General features: G+C 38.4%; 1 protein-coding gene across 1 annotated transcript in view; it reads right to left on the minus strand.

Moving 5' to 3' along the window:
- Positions 1-22,652, minus strand: part of LOC128688864 (serine-rich adhesin for platelets-like) — a gene marked incomplete at its 3' end in the record, with an annotated part of 127,912 nt that overhangs the window by 39,172 nt on the left and 66,088 nt on the right. Inside the window, 2 exon segments of the mRNA XM_053776877.2 lie at positions 8,767-8,954; positions 19,087-19,285. Of these exon segments, the coding sequence (XP_053632852.2) occupies positions 8,767-8,954; positions 19,087-19,285 (387 nt within the window).

Consider the following 22,652-nt stretch of genomic DNA (forward strand, 5'->3'; position numbering starts at 1 on the left):
ATTACATACATACATCACTTCTGGAAAAACTCATGGTGACAATAAATTGTGTGGGTGGAAAAAACTGTGGCCTAAATGTGCCAAGTATCTAGGAAATGATTCCACATATTCAAAAACATAAGGAGTTGATTAAGGTTGAAGTATAGCAAGCTGTATTAGGGAAAGATGAGATGGATGGGTGCTATAATGCCTGTCCAGCCAATTAACTTCGATTTTTTTTTTTTTTTTTTTTTTTGAGTTTTTAAAGCATACAGTGGAACCTCGGTTATCGTTTGCCCTGGATTTCGTCGAATTTGGTTTTCGACAACTTTTTTCGTCAAAATATTGTCCCAGTTTTCGTTCATCGCTTTGGCTTTCGTCCGCCATACCAAACGTGTCCATCTGTCCACACCCACACAAAGCATCCCAGACACGCACATTGAGTCATTCTGGCTTTGTTTCTCGTCGAGTGAACATTACCCTGTGCATTCATACAAAACATTTTGTAATAATCCATATGATTTTTGTACTTGTTTACTGAGTGCGACTGCTAAATAAGCCATCACAGGGCCAAAGAAAGTTCTGAGTGCCAGCCCTTTGATAAAGGTGAGAAACATGATAAAATTTAATGGTGGTAGAGGGTGGTAGTGGTTGTGATGGTGGCAGAGGGAGGTAGTGATGGTGGTAGAGGGTGGTAGTGATGGTGGTAGAGGGTGGTAGTGATGGTGGTAAAGATAACCTCTCCTCCCTCTCCCCTCCTCGCCGTCTTCCATACACCAACAAGAGTCTTCAATAAAGGTAGAAGTGATTTAAATGTTCATTTATCCATTGTGGCAGGGGACCTGAATGCTAAAGTAGGAGAAACTTTTAGAGAGGGTGTGGTAGGTAAGTTTGGGGTACCAGGTGTAAATAATAAAGGGAGCCCTTTGATTGAACTTTGTATAGAAAGGGGTTTAGTTATAGGTAATACATATTTTAAGAAAAAGAGGATAAATAAGTATACAAGATATGATGTAGGGCGAAATGACAGTAGTTTGTTGGATTATGTATTGGTAGATAAAAGACTGTTGAGTAGACTTCAGGATGTACATGTTTATAGAGGGGCCACAGATATGTCAGATCACTTTCTAGTTGTAGCTACACTGAGAGTAAAGGGTAGATGGGATACAAGGAGAATAGAACCATCAGGGAAGAGAGAGGTGAAGGTTTATAAACTAAAAGAGGAGGCAGTTAGGGTAAGATATAAACAGCTATTGGAGGATAGATGGGCTAATGAGAGCATAGGCAATGGGGTCAAAGAGGTATGGGGTAGGTTTAAAAATGTAGTGTTAGTGTGTTCAGCAGAAGTTTGTGGTTACAGGAAAGTGGGTGCGGGAGGGAAGAGGAGCGATTGGTGGAATGATGATGTAAAGAGAGTAGTAAGGGAGAAAAAGTTAGCATATGAGAAGTTTTTACAAAGTAGAAGTGATGCAAGGAGGGAAGAGTATATGGAGAAAAAGAGAGAGGTTAAGAGAGTGGTGAAGCAATGTAAAAAGAGAGCAAATGAGAGAGTGGGTGAGATGTTATCAACAAATTTTGTTGAAAATAAGAAAAAGTTTTGAAGTGAGATTAACAAGTTAAGGAAGCCTAGAGAACAAATGGATTTGTCAGTTAAAAATAGGAGAGGAGAGTTATTAAATGGAGTCAGAGGTATTGGGAAGATGGAGGGAATATTTTGAGGAATTGTTAAATGTTGATGAAGATAGGGAAGCTGTGATTTTGTGTATAGGGTAAGGAGGAATAACATCTTGTAGGAGTGAGGAAGAGCCAGTTGTGAGTGTGGGGGAAGTTCGTGAGGCAGTAGGTAAAATGAAAGGGGGTAAGGCAGCCGGGATTGATGGGATAAAGATAGAAATGTGAAAAGCAGGTGGGGATATAGTTTTGGAGTGGTTGGTGCAATTATTTAATAAATGTATGGAAGAGGGTAAGGTACCTAGGGATTGGCAGAGAGCATGCATAGTTCCTTTGTATAAAGGCAAAGGGGACAAAAGAGAGTGCAAAAATTATAGGGGGAGAAGTCTGTTGAGTATACCTGGTAAAGTGTATGGTAGAGTTATTATTGAAAGAATTAAGAGTAAGATGGAGAATAGGATAGCAGATGAACAAGGAGGCTTTAGGAAAGGTAGGGGGTGTGTGGACCAGGTGTTTACAGTGAAACATATAAGTGAACAGTATTTAGATAAGGCTAAAGAGGTCTTTGAGGCATTTATGGATTTGGAAAAGGCATATGACAGGGTGGATAGGGGGGCAATGTGGCAGATGTTGCAGGTGTATGGTGTAGGAGGTAGGTTACTGAAAGCAGTGAAGAGTTTTTACAAGGCTCAAGTTAGAGTATGTAGGAAAGAGGGAAATTATTTCCCAGTAAAAGTAGGCCGTAGACAAGGATGTGTGATGTCACCATGGTTGTTTAATATATTTATAGATGGGGTTGTAAGAGAAGTAAATGCGAGGGTCTAGGCAAGAGGCGTGGAGTTAAAAGATAAAGAATCACACATAAAGTGGGAGTTGTCACAGTTGATCTTTGCTGATGACACTGTGCTCTTGGGAGATTCTAAAGAGAAGTTGCAGAGATTGGTGGATGAATTTGGTAGGGTGTGCAAAAGAAGAAAATTAAAAGTGAATACAGGAAAGAGTAAGGTTATGAGGATAACAAAAAGATTAGGTGATGAAAGATTGGATATCAGATTGGAGGGAGAGAGTATGGAGGAGGTGAATGTATTCAGATATTTGGGAGTGGACGTGTCAGCGGATGGGTCTACGAAAGATGAGGTGAATCATAGAATTGATGAGGGGAAAAGGGTGAGTGGTGCACTTAGGAGTCTGTGGAGACAAAGAACTTTGTCCTTGGAGGCAAAGAGGGGAATGTATGAGAGTATAGTTTTACCAACGCTCTTATATGGGTGTGAAGCATGGGTGATGAATGTTGCAGCGAGGAGAAGGCTGAAGGCAGTGGAGATGTCATGTCCGAGGGCAATGTGTGGTGTGAATATAATGCAGAGAATTCGTAGTTTGGAAGTTAGGAGGAGGTGCGGGATTACCAAAACTGTTGTCCAGAGGGCTGAGGAAGGGTTGTTGAGGTGGTTCGGACATGTAGAGAGAATGGAGCGAAACAGAGTGACTTCAAGAGTGTATCAGTCTGTAGTGGAAGGAAGGCGGGGTAGGGGTCAGCCTAGGAAAGGTTGGAGGGAAGGGGTAAAGGAGGTTTTGTGTGCGAAGGGCTTGGACTTCCAGCAGGCATGCGTGAGCGTGTTTGATAGGAGTGAATGGAGACAAATGGTTTTTAATACTTGACGTGCTGTTGGAGTGTGAGCAAAGTAATATTTATGAAGGGGTTCAGGGAAACCGGCAGGCCGGACTTGAGTCCTGGAGATGGGAAGTACAGTGCCTGCACTCTGAAGGAGGGGTGTTAATGTTGCAGTTTAAAAACTGTAGTGTAAAGCACCCTTCTGGCAAGACAGTGATGGAGTGAATGATGGTGAAAGTTTTTCTTTTTCGGGCCACCCTGCCTTGGTGGGAATCGGCCAGTGTGATAATAATAAAAAAAATATACAGTAAGGCCCTGCTTTACGGCGTTTTGCCTTACGGCGTTCCGCTAATATGGCGATGTCAAATTATGACCAAAATTTGCTATACGGCAAGCGGTCTTTCAAATACGGCGCCCCCCATCCGGTTTGTTTACATTTTCTGTGACCTCATCTATTATGTCAGGAAGCTTTCCAAAATTTCAAGTGTTTTAAAGTTACTGCATATTTTATATGTACTCTGATAATTATATTTAAGTGTACCTGAACTTAAATATACTTACACACTGTGCTGGTGTGCAGGTACACATTAAAATTGCTGTCTCTCTCTACTCATGATGCCAATACTACGTAATAATAACCACTCTTTGGCACACTAAATGTCATATTTCCTGCTCTTCCTCATATACATCAATGATCTTCCAAACGTATCCCAACACCTGAAACCCATTCTCTTTGCTGACGACACGACTTATGTCATCTCTCGCCCTAATCTTGCCATCCTCAACACCATTGTTAACGAGGAGCTGATCAAAATATCGACTTGGATGACAGCCAATAAACTTATGCTTAACACTGACAAAACCTACTATATTATGTTTGGTAGCAGAGCAGGAGATGCACAAATTAACATTAAGATCGACAACACTCTAATTACCAGACATAATGAGGGCAAATTCCTAGGCCTATACCTTGACAACAACCTGAATTTCAGCACCCATATCCAACACATAACCAAAAAAGTATCCAAAACAGTTGGGATCCTCTCCAAGATACGATACTACGTGCCGCAAAATGCCCTTCTCACACTATACCACTCACTTATTTATCCATACCTCACCTATGCTATTTGCGCTTGGGGATCAACTGCAGCAACACACCTAAAGCCAATAATAACCCAACAAAAAGCTGCAGTAAGAATAATCACTAAATCCCATCCCTGGCAACACCCCCCCCCCCCACTCTTCATAGATCTAAACTTACTCCCTGTTCAGTACATCCACACTTACTACCGTGCAATCTACATCTCCAGGACCTTAAACTCCAATATCAACCTTGACCTAAAACGCTTTCTTGATAGTTGTGACAGAACCCACAGGCATAACACCAGACACAAACATCTCTATGACATTCCCCGTGTCCGACTAAACCTTTACAAAAATTCAATGTATGTCAAAGGCCCTAAAATCTGGAACACCCTACCTGAGAACTCTAGAACTGCAGACAAATTCATCCCCTTCAAAACTACCATTAGAAAACATCTTATCTCCCTGATAAACTCCATCAACTAACTACACGAATACCACCTGGTGGTTCACACTTACACTCGCTCGCCCATTTGACCATAAACAGAAATATTAATCTCAATCTTAAAATAATGAATCCTATGATACTCCAATACTGAAACTATGTACTGTGCCAAAACAAAAGCATTCACATTGCTTAACTGACAAACTAGTATTTAGTCACTTAGCCAAAATACCAACTTACCTCATAATTTGTAATTTTTTTTTTTTCAACAAGTCGGCCGTCTCCCACCGAGGCAGGGTGACCCAAAAAAGAAAGAAAATCCCCAAAAAGAAAATACTTTCATCATCATTCAACACTTTCACCACACTCGCACATTATCACTGTTTTTGCAGAGGTGCTCAGAATACAACAGTCTAGAAGCATACACATATAAAGATACACAACATATCCCTCCAAACTGCCAATATCCCAAACCCCTCCTTTAAAGTGCAGGCATTGTACTTCCCATTTCCAGGACTCAAGTCCGACTATATGAAAATAACCGGTTTCCCTGAATCCCTTCACTAAATATTACCCTGCTCACACTCCAACAGATCGTCAGGTCCCAAGTACCATTCGTCTCCATTCACTCCTATCTAACACGCTCACGCACGCTTGCTGGAAGTCCAAGCCCCTTGCCCACAAAACCTCCTTTACCCCCTCTCTCCAACCCTTTCGAGGACGACCCCTACCCCGCCTTCCTTCCCCTATAGATTTATATGCTTTCCATGTCATTCTACTTTGATCCATTCTCTCTAAATGACCAAACCACCTCAACAACCCCTCTTCTGCCCTCTGACTAATACTTTTATTAACTCCACACCTTCTCCTAATTTCCACACTCCGAATTTTCTGCATAATATTTACACCACACATTGCCCTTAGACAGGACATCTCCACTGCCTCCAACCGTCTCCTCGCTGCTGCATTTACCACCCAAGCTTCACACCCATATAAGAGTGTTGGTACTACTATACTTTCATACATTCCCTTCTTTGCCTCCATAGATAACTTTTTTGACTCCACATACACCTCAACGCACCACTCACCTTTTTTCCCTCATCAATTCTATGATTAACCTCATCCTTCATAAATCCATCCGCCGACACGTCAACTCCCAAGTATCTGAAAACATTCACTTCTTCCATACTCCTCCTCCTCCCCAATTTGATATCCAATTTTTCTTTATCTAAATCATTTGACACCCTCATCACCTTACTCTTTTCTATGTTCACTTTCAACTTTCTACCTTTACACACATTCCCAAACTCATCCACTAACCTTTGCAATTTTTCTTTAGAATCTCCCATAAGCACAGTATCATCAGCAAAAAGTAACTGTGTCAATTCCCATTTTGAATTTGATTCCCCATAATTTGTAATATTTTAAAATAAAGAATTAAACTAAGTCTGCCCGAAATGCCTAGCCATGCTAGGCGTTCTAGTGGTACACTCTGTAATCATTATTTAACTACATGTAAACCACACAACAACCAAATTCTGTAAATTCAACATTGTAATCTTTATAGAGAATAAACTTTGAATTTGAATTTGAATATTTTACATCAATATAGGCATTTTCATTAATCCATCTATGATATTTTCCTCAAAATTATATATGAAACCCATTGCATAGCATATAAACATGATACATACACTCACAGAATAAAAATTGACGTAAATATGAGATTTGTTTACCAAGCAGCTGTGTAGGTAGTGTCGGAAGAATTACGTTTTCTCTAGTCAAACTGGGGGATAACTGTAGAAAAATATTCTTTTCGTATGCCTTTAGTCTATATATAGCAATTCACGACCCTTGTGGGTTTAGTGCTTTTTATAATAATAATAATAATAATAATAATAATATTAATAATATTAATAATATTATTATTATTATTATTATTATTATAATTGTTATTATTATTATCTTCATTCACTCTAAAAATGGTGTGTTGCTGTTTGTTTATTCTGAACGAACTTGTACAACTTGTACACAATGTAAGAGTATTTGTACTGTGAGGTAATTATTATTATAATAAAAAAATATTGAGGTAAATGTTTTACAAACTCTTACAAATGGACGTGAATGAACTAAAAGTAGACACATATTAATACGCATTTATTTCGCCTGACAGTGATCGTCCACTACCTGTTCAGTTTATGTTCTTACATTGTCTCAACTCTGTATCTCGTTCTCTCTCTCGTTTACTCTTTCGTTAACCAGTTGGCTCTCATTGACGATGGCATCTAAGGTTAGCTGTAATAAAAAGAGAAGTCGTAAGCCTCTTGCTATAAGTGCCAAGTTAGAGGATGATGGTGTGCCATTCTGATTTTATTCAATAAACACCCTGCCACTCACCTCTCACACATTAATATTAAGATTTTAAGGTAAGTAATAAGTGTACTCTGTGTGTATCTTACCTTTTATTGTGCTTTTAATGCCTATTTCTATTGCTAACTTAATATAAGTTAGTGTAAACTTGTTGTCTGGCATTTATTGCATATTTTAAGAACATAAGAACATAAGAATGTAGGAACACTGCAAAAGGCCTACTGGCCCATACGAGGCAGGTCCTTATCAAAACGACATCTACCTAAAGCTACTCAAGAAATAACTCCTGTACCCCTTAACACCAATCAAACCCAGCCCCTCCCACTCATATATTTGTCCAGTCTCTTCTTAAAGCTACCCAAGGTCCTAGCCTCTATCAACCCACTGGGAAGACTGTTCCACGCATCTACAACTCTGTTAGAAAACCAGTACTTACCTATGTCCTTTCTAAATCTAAATTTATCCAACTTAAATCCATTATTCCTGGTTCTTACCTGCTCTGATAATAATACTTGTGGACCTGTGTGGTAGCCGGGTGGAGGGACAACATTACGTTTTCTCTGCTCAGCCATCAGAGAAAACGTGTATGAATCTGCGTTTGGCCCAGCCACTCCCCCACTCTGCTTTTGTTTACAATTTTCGGCATGAATTATTCATTACTTCTACCTTCGTTTATGATGGCATCTAAAGGTAGTTGTTAGAAATGATTAAATTCAGTGAACAAGGCATGTCGATGTTAATAATATGGCTCTGGGCCACAGTGTAGGTAGCCGGTAGGTGTAGCCCAGGCGGGGCTACACCTACCAGCTACCTACACTGACTTCCTACAAATAAATACTACTTACCTCTCTTCCTATATTAAGACTACACATATTTTAAGGTAAATAATGAGTGTACTGTATGTGTATTTTACCTCTCTGGGATGTTTTAAATATCGTATATTAAGTACGAGACGGGGAGCCAGGGCTACCTACACCTGGGCTACCTGCACCTGACTTCCTATAAGTACTACTCACCTCTCTCCCTACATTAAGATTACAAATGCTTTAAGATAAGTAATGAATTTACTGTGAATGTATTTTACTTTGTGTGTTTTTAATGTCTGGTTCTATTACTAACTTAATATAATTTAGTGTATACTTGTTGTCTGGCATTTATATGCATTTATAAATGGAAAAAAATGGCATTCTGCCTTCCGGCGATGTCTGCTTTCCGGCGACAGCCTGGAACCTAACCCGCCGTATAAGTGGGGCCCTACTGTACTGGTATATCTATAAATATGAATTGAACAACAGTAATATTTTTTGCCAATATCGATACTCAGTTTTAGGCCAGCACCAATACCATCAAAATTAGTTAATATCCATCAATACTGATATAAAAGTTAGCTGAAAACCACCAATATTCAATTGTAACATGGTAATGATACCACCAAATTTAGCCAATGCCAATGATACTGATTCTTTGGCACATCCCTATTTGTGGTAGAACATATTTACAATGAGTTAACAAATGCTAAAAACTAACGTGGAGAAAGATACTGCAATACTGTAAACAAAATAATGGTGAGAAATTAGAAATTAATAACATGTAATTGCATACTTACCATTGGTAAGAAAAATTTGAGATGCTCTAGGCCAGCAGCCAACATGAGGAGGAGGTGTGCCCGGTTAGGGTCACGGAGTAGAGCATTTGTTCCATAGTGTGCTTCGAGCAAGATTTTATGGCTGGTTAATACGTGTAAGTAGCTTTCTAACTGACCCTCATTTAAACACAAGCATACCCAAGACCGACCTGAAAATGAAAATTTTTTTTGTTATCAGAAAGCCACTAAATATCAAGATACTGAAATTTCACAACAAAAAACACAAAAAAAGTATCCATGAACCTACAAGTCAAAAAAGCATTACAGTACTGTACTATATTGTAATGCACTGCAATTTTTTTTTTTTTATCACACTGGCCGATTCCCACCAAGGCAGGGTGGCCCGAAAAAGAAAAACTTTCACCATCATTCACTCCATCACTGTCTTGCCAGAAGGGTGCTTTAAACTACAGTTTTTAAACTGCAACATTAACACCCCTCCTTCAGAGTGCAGGCACTGTACTTCCCATCTCCAGGACTCAAGTCCGGCCTGCTGGTTTCCCTGAACCCCTTCATAAATGTTACTTTGCTCACACTCCAACAGCACGTCAAGTATTAAAAACCATTTGTCTCAATTCACTCCTATCAAACACACTCACGCATGCCTGATGGAAGTCCAAGGCCCTTGCACACAAAACCTCCTTTACCCCCTCCCTCCAACCTTTCCTAGGCCGACCCCTACCCCACCTTCCTTCCACTACAGACTGATACACTCTTGAAGTCACTCTGTTTCGCTCCATTCTCTCTACATGTCCGAACCACCTCAACAACCCTTCCTCAGCCCTCTGGACAACAGTTTTGGTAATCCCGCACCTCCTTCTAACTTCCAAACTACGAATTCTCTGCATTATATTCACACCACACATTGCCCTCAGACATGACATCTCCACTGCCTCCAGCCTTCTCCTCGCTGCAACATTCATCACCCATGCTTCACACCCATATAAGAGCGTTGGTAAAACTATACTCTCATACATTCCCCTTTTTGCCTCCAAGGACAAAGTTCTTTGTCTCCACAGACTCCTAAGTGCACCACTCACCCTTTTCCCCTCATCAATTCTATGATTCACCTCATCTTTCATAGACCCATCCGCTGACACGTCCACTCCCAAATATCTGAATACATTCACCTCCTCCATACTCTCTCCCTCCAATCTGATATCCAATCTTTCATCATCTAATCTTTTTGTTATCCTCATAACCTTACTCTTTCCTGTATTCACTTTTAATTTTCTTCTTTTGCACACCCTACCAAATTCATCCACCAATCTCTGCAACTTCTCTTCAGAATCTCCAAAGAGCACAGTGTCATCACCAAAGAGCAACTGTGGCAACTCCCACTTTATGTTTGATTCTTTATCTTTTAACTCCACGCCTCTTACCAAGACCCTCGCATTTACTTCTCTTACAACCCCATCTATAAATATATTAAACAACCACGGTGACATCACACATCCTTGTCTACGGCCTACTTTTACTGGGAAATAATTTCCCTCTTTCCTACATACTCTAACTTGAGCCTCGTAAAAACTCTTCACTGCTTTCAGTAACCTACCTCCTACACCATACACCTGCAACATCTGCCACATTGCCCCCCTTTCCACCCTGTCATATGCCTTTTCCATATCCATACATGCCACAAAGACCTCTTTAGCCTTATCTAAATACTGTTCACTTATATGTTTCACTGTAAACACCTGGTCCACACACCCCCTACCTTTCCTAAAGCCTCCTTGTTCATCTGCTATCCTATTCTCCGTCGTACTCTTAATTCTTTCAATAATAACTCTACCATACACTTTACCAGGTATACTCAACAGACTTATCCCCCTATAATTTTTGCACTCTCTTTTATCCCCTTTGCCTTTATACAAAGGAACTATGCATGCTCTCTGCCAATCCCTAGGTACCTTACCCTCTTCCATGCATTTATTAAATAATTGCACCAACCACTCCAAAACTATATCCCCACCTACTTTTAACATTTCTATCTTTATCCCATCAATCCTGGCTGCCTTACCCCCTTTCATTTTACCTACTGCCTCACGAACTTCCCCCACACTCACAACTGGCTCTTCCTCACTCCTACAAGATGTTATTCCTCCTTGCCCTATACACGAAATCACAGCTTCCCTATCTTCATCAACATTTAACAATTCCTCAAAATATTCCCTCCATCCTCCCAATACCTCTAACTCTCCATTTAATAACTCTCCTCTCCTATTTTTAACTGACAAATCCATTTGTTCTCTAGGCTTCCTTAACTTGTTAATCTCACTCCAAAACTTTTTCTTATTTTCAACAAAATTTGTTGATAACATCTCACCCACTCTCTCATTTGCTCTCTTTTTACATTGCTTCACCACTCTCTTAACCTCTCTGTTTTTCTCCATATACTCTTCCCTCCTTGCATCACTTCTACTTTGTAAAAACTTCTCATATGCTAACTTTTTCTCCCTTACTACTCTCTTTACATCATCATTCCGCCAATCGCTCCTCTTCCCTCCCGCACCCACTTTCCTGTAACCACAAACTTCTGCTGAACACTCTAACACTACATTTTTAAACCTATCCCATACCTCTTCGACCCCATTGCCTAAGCTCTCATTAGCCCATCTATCCTCCAATAGCTGTTTATATCTTACCCTAACTGCCTCCTCTTTTAGTTTATAAACCTTCACCTCTCTCTTCCCTGATGCTTCTATTCTCCTTGTATCCCATCTACCTTTTACTCTCAGTGTAGCTACAACTAGAAAGTGATCTGACATATCTGTGGCCCCTCTATAAACATGTACATCCTGAAGTCTACTCAACAGCCTTTTATCTACCAATACAAGAAGGCCTTCGACACTTCTTGCAGTCCAAAAGAATGCAGTCGATCCACCCCTCTCTCTCTTGTCTTACTTCTGTCACCTTGTCATATAATCCAACAAACTACTGTCATTTCGCCCTACATCATATCTTGTACACTTATTTATCCTCTTTTTCTTAAAATATGTATTACCTATAACTAAACCCCTTTCTATACAAAGTTCAATCAAAGGGCTCCCATTATCATTTACACCTGGCACCCCAAACTTACCTACCACACCCTCTCTAAAAGTTTCTCCTACTTTAGCATTCAGATCCCCTACCACAATTACACTCTCACTTGGTTCAAAGGCTCCTATACATTCACTTAATATCTCCCAAAATCAATCTCTCTCCTCTACATTCCTCTCTTCTCCAGGTGCATACACGCTTATTATGACCCACTTTTCGCATCCAACCTTTACTTTAATCCACATAATTCTTGAATTTATACATTCATATTCTCTTTTCTCCTTCCATAACTGATCCTTCAACATTACTGCTACCCCTTCCTTTGCTCTAACTCTCTCAGATACTCCAGATTTAATCCCATTTATTTCCCCCCACCGAAACTCCCCTACCCCCTTCAGCTTTGTTTCGCTTAGGGCCAGGACATCCAACTTCTTTTCATTCATAACATCAGCAATCATCTGTTTCTTGTCATCCGCACTACATCCACGCACATTCAAGCATCCCAGTTTTATAAAGTTTTTCTTCTTCTCTTTTTTAGTAAATGTCTACAGGAGAAGGGGTTACTAGTCCATTGCTCCCGGCATTTTAGTCACCTCATACGACACGCATGGCTTACGGAGGAAAGATTCATTTCCACTTCCCCATGGACAATAGAAGAAATAAAGAAGAACAAGAGCTATTTAGAAAAAGGAGAAAAACCTAGATGTATGTATATATATATATATGCATGTACATGTCTGTGAAGTGTGACCAAAGTGTAAGTTGGAGTAGCAAGATATCCCTGTTATCTAGCGTGTTTATGAGACAGAAAAAGAAACCAGCAATCCTACCATCATGCAAAACAGTTACAGGTTTCTGTTTCACAGTCATCTGGCAGGACGGTAGTACTTCCCTGGGTGGTTGCTGTCTACCAACCTACTACTGCAAATGTATTGTTGAAAATTTCCTAGGTGAATCAGAGCTTCTGGTTGCAAATAGTACTGTAGAACCTACTTACTATTACTCACTAGTTTATAGCTGTGCATCATGTGATTCACTAATGTGAGATTATCATCTGTGGTAAGTGCTCTAGGACAATACACTCATTACTGACATCTTATGAACACTGCATGCTAAACTCACTAACCATTCACCAAGATAAAAAATAGTAATTCCTAAAATCAACACCAGTGAACTAGACTACCCAGTTTTACTAAGAAGCTTCATTTTAGGAACATACATACTTTATCTGTGGAGACAAAAAACATTATCCAGGGAGGCAAAGAAGGGAATGTACGAGAGTATAGTGATACCAACACTCTTATGTGTGTGCGAAGCATGGGTTGTAAATGCTGCAGTGAGGAGGTGGCTGGAGGCAAAAGAGATGTCCTGTATAAGGGCAATGTGTGGTGTAAATATTATGCAGAGAATTCGTAGTGTGGAAATTAAGAGGCATGGAGTTACTAAAAGTATTAGTCAGAGGGTTGAAGAGGGGCTGTTGAGGTGGTTTGGTCATTTAGAGAGAATGGAACAAAGTAGAATGACTTGGAGAGCGTATAAATCTGTAGGGGAAGGAAGGCGGGGTAGGGGTCATCCCTGAAAAAGTTGGAGGGGTAAAGGAAGTTTTGTGGGCGAGGGGCCTGGACTTCCAGCTAGCATGCGTGAGCATGTTAGATAGGAGTGAATGGAAACAAATGGTTTTTGGGACCTGACAAGCTGTTGAAGTGTGAACAGGGTAATATTTTGTGAAGGGATTCCAAGAAACCAGTTAGCCGGACTTGAGTCCTGGAAATGGGAAGTACAATGCCTACATTGCATTGCAACTACCTCCAATACTTTATACTTCTTTCTTACTGCTATTAATTGCTCATAATTTTGTGTTACAAGTCAAATCTTACTCCAAATTAATATTATTCATTGTTCTTACCTGTCCATTTAATTTTGTTTACCACTACTTGTTTTAGTCACTTTTTATTGTGTGTGCAATTAGTGTATATTCCTATTACTTTTTTTGCAAGTCCCAAAACTATCTTTTGCTAGCTAGTACCAACTACCTCATATTTTTTTACTTTTTATTGTGCAATAAACTGCTCAACTTATTTAATATTACAAATCAGATCTTACTCTTAAACCAATATTATTTCATAGTGACAATCTGTCCATTTAACTTTGTTTACCATTACTTAATTTAGTCCCTTATATATTTTCTCCTTTATTTTAGCTTTATATAACTACCCTAGTTCATATATTCACAATTGTTAAAATAATCAAGGTGCTATTCTCAGGTGCTAAAGTGTAATAAGTTCACAATTTTGCCATTATATTCCAAAACTCATTTATTTGATTACCACTTTATTGTTCACCACAACTTATATTAGTCCCTTTCATAGTCTCCTTTATTTTAGCTTTAAAAAAATTACCTTCGCTTATTATTTTTACATTTGTTAAATAATTCAGGCACTATTTTTAAGCTTTAGACTATTTACTTTGTTTTATACTTAATTCTAACTATAGATTCACTACAAATCTTATGATGACAAGCATTGATCCTGATACCAACCTCTTATTTAATGATTTAAATGAATCAAACAGTTACTGTAATTACTACACATCAGAACAATCAAAGGCACTTCTCAGAGCCAACAACAACATAACTGTCTTTAACTACAATATCAGATCTTTAAGCAAGCATTACGATGACCTCATAGTATTACTAAATTCCTTGCATGCCAATATGTCCATCATTACACTAACTGAAACCTGGCTAAAGCCTGATACTACTGATGTCTATGCCATTCCTGGTTACACAGCCATACACAACTGTAGGCCAGACCAACAAGGGGATGGCACAGCTATATACTACTCAGACCAACTAGAATGTATCACTAATACTTGCACAAGGGATGAACATGGGGAATATATAATAGCTAAATTCAAATCCAAATACCTACAAAAACCTCTCACATTGATAAACATCTACAGAGTTCCACAGTCAAACATTAGCCAATTTAGTCAAAACCTAGGAAGTATGATAACTGATGCATGCATGAACAAAGATCACTTACTACTCTCAGGTGACTTCAATATAAATCTCCTGCAAGACCAGGACCCACACATTACTGAATTCACAAACACAATGAGTAACTGCATGTTGCTACCAACAGTAACAAAACCTACAAGAGTTACAGAGACTAGTGTTTCCCTACTTGACCACATCTGGACCAACACCATATCCCCTTTAAAATCAGGCATAATCACAGATAATACCACAGACCACTACCCTACTTTCCTCATAACAACTCTTGGTAAATTACCCCAAGACACTACTAAAGTCACCTTCAGACTTCACAATGAGGCAGCCATTAATAACTTCACAACAGCAGTAACAAACATTGACTGGCACACTGAGCTAGAAATCTATACAGATATTGACGAATGTATTAATAATTTTCTAAAAAAGACCCAATACCTCTATAACAAGCACTGCCCTAAAAAAACTAAACAGATGACAGCTAAGAGACTGAACAGTCCCTGGCTAACACCCAGCATTCTCAAATCCATAAATACAAAACACCTATACGAAAAACAGTACAGAATGGGTCACATAACCAGAGACCAAACAAAACGTTACTCATCAATCCTAACCAGCCTGATAAGAAGGGCAAAAAAATTGTATTATGAGAACAGATTATCAAATTTACGAGGTGATATAAAAAAGACCTGGAAAACCCTATCAGAAAGTCTAGGAACAAAAAAGATATCACGAAATAGCGAAATAAAATTAGCAAAATCAGATGAACCCCAACTCCCACCAACAGAAATAGCAAACAGACTCAATGATTTCTTCTCCACTATAGGACAAAACCTTGCCAATAAAATCCCAAGCTCAGATACCCCACCAAATGACTACCTCACTGGCAACTACCCGAACACACTGTTCCTAGCTCCGACTAACCCATACGAAGTCTCCCTATTATCAACACACTAAAAAACAAGGCAGGGATTTAAATACCTTACCACCCTTTATATACAAAAAAGTGTCAAGTGCTATCACCAATCATTGCAACACTCTTTAACAAATCCATTGAATCCTCCACCTTCCCTACAGTTCTCAAAATAGCAAGAGTCACCCCGATCCATAAAGGAGGAGACCAAATAGAGTTGAATAACTATAGGCCAATATCCAACTTACACCCTCTCTCAAAAATCTTCGAAAAATTAATTCATAAACGAATCTACTCCTACCTCATCTCCCAAAACATATTCAACCCCTGCTAATTTGGATTCAGGCCTAATAAAAATACTAATGATGCTATTATACACAAGCTAGAACATATATACACTGCAACAGAGAAAAAAGAAGTCCCACTGGGGATCTTCATTGACTTGCGTAAAGCTTTTGATACAGTTGACCATGACTTGTTCCACATAAAATTGTCACACTATGGTATAAGAGGGCACTCCCTCAACTACCTCAAGTCATACCTCAGCAACAAAGCCAATATGTGTACACAAATGGGGCAAACTCTTCCGCACAACCAATTACAGTTGGTGTCCCACAGGGAAGTGTCCTTGGCCCTCTTCTCTTTCTCCTACACATAAATGACCTACCAAATGCTTCGCAATTACTCAAACCCACACTATTTGCAGATGACACTACATACGTCTTCTCTCACCCAAGCCCAGTCATGCTAGCCAATACTGTAAATACCGAATTACAGAAAATATCTACCTGGACGAGGACTAACAAACTTACACTAAACATTGACAAAACCTACTTCATTCAGTTTGGTAACAGAGCTACAGATGTCCCTCTTAACATAACAATCAACAGATCACCTATCACAAAGCTAACAGAGGGAAAATTCTTAGGAATCCACCTTGACAATAGACTCAAATTTCATACACATATACAACAAATTTCTAAGAAAATTTCCAAGACCGTAGGCATACTATCGAAGATACGGTACTATGTTCCACAGTCAGCCCTCCTGGCCCTCTATCACTCTCTTATTTACCCCTATCTCACCTATCGAATTTGTGCATGGGGCTCAACAACAATTAACTATCTCAGACCACTAATTACCCAACAAAAGGCTGCAGTCAGAATGATAACAAATTCCCACTACAGGCAGCACACTCCACCAATATTCAAAACACTAAACCTACTCACCATACAAAACATCCATACTTATTACTGCACCTATTACATACATAGAACACTTAACTCTGATATTAACCCTCCCCTCAAACATCTCCTTGCCAACCTCAACAGAACACATGACCATAACACAAGGCACAGATCACTCTTTGATGTTCCTCGTGTCCATCTCACGCTATGCAAAAACTCAATGCACATAAAAGGCCCTAAAATCTGGAATTCATTACCTGTAAATATAAAAGAAACACTACCTGTTAATAAATTCAAGTCTCTTCTCAAAGATCACTTACTCACCTAAAACCAAATAAATACTGAATAACTGAACCTTATAAATTGTTTATCTTAAATTTTTCTCACAATTATATCACATAAATGTTAAACCTAAGACCCAATCTAACTTTGTTATTTTTTAAATACACTACCTAACAGAATACTCCATTCTACTGAATGTACAGCAATGCAAGCAACCATATGACCTGTCTTTATAATACTCATTTGTGCTTTATTGTTATCTGTTTACAATAATGTTTTATCACTGATTACATCATTGCTTAGTTAATCTTAAGTTAATTTTAAGCCAGCCCGTAATGCTATGCATACAAGTGGCTTTGGCATGCTGCTCTTACCTGTATTTTTTTGTACCTCTGTATGAATGTTCAAATTATAAAATAAATAAAATAAATAAATAAATAAATAAATTTTAACCCTTTCACTAACAAGACTCCTAAACTCACTCTCCGTGTCGAAGAATTTAAAAAAAACAAATTATTTTTTCTTATGAAATGAAAAAGAATCTTTTCCCAATGGTAATGACACCAAAAGTAAGAAATTTGATGGAAAACTTATGGAATTACGCTCTCGCAAAGTTAGCACTCTCGGCGATATATACGCATTGCCAATTTTGCCAACTTTGAGCCCTATTTTCGGCCAATTCCACTGCTCCAGTTGACCAAACTCATAGCTATTTCTTTAGAATGTATTTGTTCTGTCAACTGAGAACAAGAAACTGCCCATTTACCAATTTCAACTACCCAATAATATGGTCAGAAATTGGCAATTTGGCAAATTTCATGCAAATTTCAAAAGATGCCAATTTCAAAATAGAGTCCAGAATAAACAATGCACACATTCCTGGCACTAAAATAACATTTTCTTTATTCATCAGTCACATCTTCAGGCCCCTCTTATATTACTCTTGCTTTCAATTTTAATTTTTATTTGCACAAAAAATAGAAGATTTACTGTTATGCAGACTACTGCATTATTATGTAATTGTATAAATAATGTCAACCCATTTGTGACTGCATATTAGACTAGCCAATTGGACATGTATTGGACAGTGACATCATTTGTTTACTCAACATTGGCAATATCAAACATTTCCACTACTTTAAGCTCAATTTCAAGGTCCTTTTCATTGTGGAACCAATTAAAATCACTTCTATTTCTGAAATATATCTTCCATTCTATCAAATGAGACCAAGAAAATGAGAATACAGCCATACACACCATACGAAAATACACCTCAAATTTGGCGTTTTAATCCAGAAACAGGGTCGGAGTTTTTTCTTATTATGCACTGCGTGCTGCAGGATTTTTTTTTTATACTGCACACGCTGACCATGCAGACACATTCTCTCACATGCAGTTCTACTAGCTTTCTCCTGCTTGATTTGAAGCTGCTAGAATTTTAAGGTACATATTAATATGTCACCAACACTGACTAGTAAGACGTATCTATACAGCACCAACAGTGGAAGGGTTAAAGGAGGGGTTTGGGATATTGGCAGTTTGGAGGGACACCTAAACTGTCTTATCTGATTGCCTCTGCAAAGACAGTGATTATATACGAGTGATGGTGAAAGTGTTGAATGATGAAAGCTTTTTCTAACTTTTGGGGTTCTTTCTTTCTTTTTGGGTCACCCTTCCTTGGTGGGAAACAGCCGACGTGTTAAAAAAAAAAATACTGTAAGTGTTGTAAGTTTCATGTCAGTGTGAAGCAGCATTCTCCAATACCAGAAAGAAATTAATCAGCAGCAAATGAGTAGCAAATATAACAATGCAAAACCTAAAGTAATTAAAACCATTTTAAGTCTTACCTCTGGATAATGGTTTTGTGGCATAGGGAAGTGTAGTAATAGTAGTAACAGACTGCTTATCCAGGAGTGCAGCAACAACTGGCCAGTACCCGCGATTGAGGGAGTGGAGCCCGTGTAGTAAAGCAGCATCTATACTCAACACCAGCCATCGCCCTGTGCAAGCCCGTATACATCCAACACCACACCACTCTATTTGTGCCTGTTCATATTTATGTTAAAATATCAGATGATGGTTTATAAAAGTATTGTAGTGTAGTGATAATATCAAAGCTTCACTACAAGGAAATTCAGAGATAAAGCTGATCACTATTTTTGTTAATGAACACTAACAAATACAAAGTTTACAGCAGGCAAATAGAGTACAGTATAATATACTAAATTACTTTCATAATGGTCAAGTAAAACCCACTTTCTGCAAAGAATTACTTCCAACTCAATTTTAATATACTGTACTGTATATGTTAACTGCCAAAGGTCAATTACTTGACAAAGAAAACCTCAAAAGTTATATTAGATGAACCAAACCATACCCCGGCCGGGATTGAACCCGCGGTCAGAGAGTCTCAAAACTCCAGCCCGTCGCGTTAGCCACTAGACCAGCTAGCCACAATAAGATTTGTCCAACTAGGTATATTTCTACACCATATACCTAGTTGGACGAATCTTATTGTGGCTAGCTGGTCTAGTGGCTAACGCGACAGGCTGGAGTTTTGAGACTCTGACTGCGGGTTCAATCCCGGCCGGGGTATGGTTTGTTTGCAATCGTGTCATTACGATTTCGTGAGTTATATTAGACGAGTTGTGTTACAGTATATGTAAAGCAATATTTGCAAATCTTATATTACACACAGCATCTCAGGCAAGTCAAAAGCTGAAACAATGAAAACTGTCTATAAATAAAGCTACATGGATATAAAAATCAGTTAAAAGAATTACAGTAGGGCCCCACTATACAGCAGGTTAGGTTGCAAGCTACTTTAAGAAAGCAGACATTGCTGGAAAGCAGAATGCCATTTTTTCCACTTATAAATGCATATAAATGCCAGATAACAAGTTTACACTAACATATACTAAGTCAGCAATAGAACTAGACATTAAAAACAATAAAAATAAAATACACACACAGTACACCCATTACTTATCTTAAAATATTTGTAGTCTTAATGTAGGGTGAGAGGTCAGTCTTATTTGTAGGAAGTCACATTTGGGAGGTATGGTAGCCAGCCAGGTCAGCCCACCCCACCCCACCCACGTGTAATATACTACTACTACATTTAATTAAAGCGCCCCAGAGAGAGAAAATACATATACAGTACATTCATTAACCCTTTGAGGGTTTTCGTCGTACTAGTACGTCTTACGTGTAGGGGTTTTTGACGTACTAGTACTCATAAATTCTAGCGACCTCAAATCTAGTGGGAGAAAGCTGGTAGGCCTTCATATGAAAGAATGGGTCTATGTGGTCAGTGTGCACAGTCTAAAAAAAATCCTGCAGCACACAGTGCATAATGAGAAAAAAAAAACTTTTTCCATTTTTTTTTAATAAATCAGCGACTTTGCAGTGTATTTTCGTATGGTATTTATTGTTGTATTCTAGTTTTCTTGGTCTCATTTTATAGAATGGAAGACATATTACTGAAATTGAGATGATTTTGACTGGTTTTACAATGAAAGGTGCCTTGAAATTGAGCTCAAAGTAGCAGAAATGTTCGATTTTTACCAAACTTCAAAAGTAAACAAATCGTGCCAAGCGTGCAATACACGTCAACTGGTGAGTCTAATATTCTTTCACAAGTGCACCAATAATATTTATACCATTTTTTACACTAATGCAGTAGTCTGCATAACAGTAAATCTTATATTTTTTGTGAGAATAAAAATTCAAAGTGGAAAGCAAAAGAATATAAGAGGGGCCTTGAGACGTGACTAATGACTAGAGGAAATGTCATTTTAGTGCCAGGAATGTCTTTCTTGTTTATTCTGGACCCTATTCCGAAATTGGCATCTTTTGAAATTTGTGTGAAATTGGCAAAATTGCTAAATTCTGACCACTGTACTGGATAGTTGAATTTATAAATGGGTGGTTTCTTGCACCCATTCGATAGAAAAAATGGAGTTCTAGCGAAATATTCATGTTTTTTGTCGACTAGTACAGTGAAATTGGCCGAAAATGGGGCTCAAAGTGGGCAAAATCGCCGATGCGTAAACATCGCCGAGACCGCTAACTTTGCGAGAGCATAATTCCGTAAGTTTTCTATCAAATTTCAAACTTTTGGTGTCGTTATGATCGGGAAAAGATTCTCTATCTTTTCATAAGAGAAAATAATTTTTTTTTTTTTTTTAAATTTGGCCGACCCTGAGAACGAGTTTCGGAGAGGGCCTGTCGACCCTCAAAGGGTTAATTACCTTAACCCTTTCAGGGTCCAAGGCCAAAATCTGAAGTCACGCACCAGTGTCCAAGAATTTTCAAAAAAAAAATTTGTTATTTTTTCTTATGAAATCGTAGAGAATCTTTTTGTGAAGGTAATAAAACAAAAAGTACGAAATTTGGTGTAAAATTGACGAAATTATGCTCTCGCGAATTTTGATGTGTCAGCGATATTTACGAATCGGCGATTTTGCCGACTTTGACTCCCATTTTAGGCCAATTACATTATTCCAATCAACCAAATTCTTAGCTATTTGACTAGTATTACTTCTATTCTATCGATTGAACACAAGAAATCGCCAAGTCAACTGTTTCAACTACAAAATAAAGTGATCGGAAATTGTTAATTTGGCCAATTTAACACAAAGTTCAAAATATTCCAATTTCAAAATAGGCTCCAGAATAAACAATGTAGGTATTCCTGGAACTAAACTAACATTTCCTCTGTTCATTAGTTACATTTTGAGGCTTTACAAATAAATTCCATTTTGATTTTTTATTCACATAATGAATTTTTATTCACACCAAAAAATAGAAGATTTACTGTTATGCAATACAGTAATAATTATATAAATATCATCACCATATTTGTGAATGTATATTAGACCCACCAGCTGACGTGTATTAGATGTGTGAGGTCGTTTGTTTACTCTTGAATATCGGCAAAAATTTAACATTTCCGCTACTTTGAGCTCAGTTTCAAGCCATTTCCAGTGCTAAACCCAATCAAAATCATCTCTATTTCTGTAATATGTCTTCCATTCTATCAAATGAGACCAAGAAATCGCAAATACAACTATAAAAAACATACGAAAAAACACTGCAAAGTCGCTGTTTTAATCGAAAAATCATGATTTCAGTTTTTTTCTCTCATTATACACAGTGTGCTGCAGGATCTGTTTTATGTGGTGCACACATACCACATAGATGTATTCTCTCATATCTAGGCCCAAATATACCACTCACAGTTTATCAGAGTGAGCTGAGCTCATGGCGTAGATCTACGGTTTGGACATTCACCGTAAAGCCGTAGATCTACGGGACGGACCCTGAAAGGGTTAAAATATTTGTAGTCTTAATTTAGGGTGAGAGGTGAGTTTTATTTGTAGGAAGTCTGGTTTATGAAGTATGGTAGCCT

Source organism: Cherax quadricarinatus, chromosome 16, assembly GCF_038502225.1.
Source record: "Cherax quadricarinatus isolate ZL_2023a chromosome 16, ASM3850222v1, whole genome shotgun sequence".
Classification (NCBI taxonomy): Eukaryota; Metazoa; Arthropoda; class Malacostraca; order Decapoda; family Parastacidae; genus Cherax; species Cherax quadricarinatus.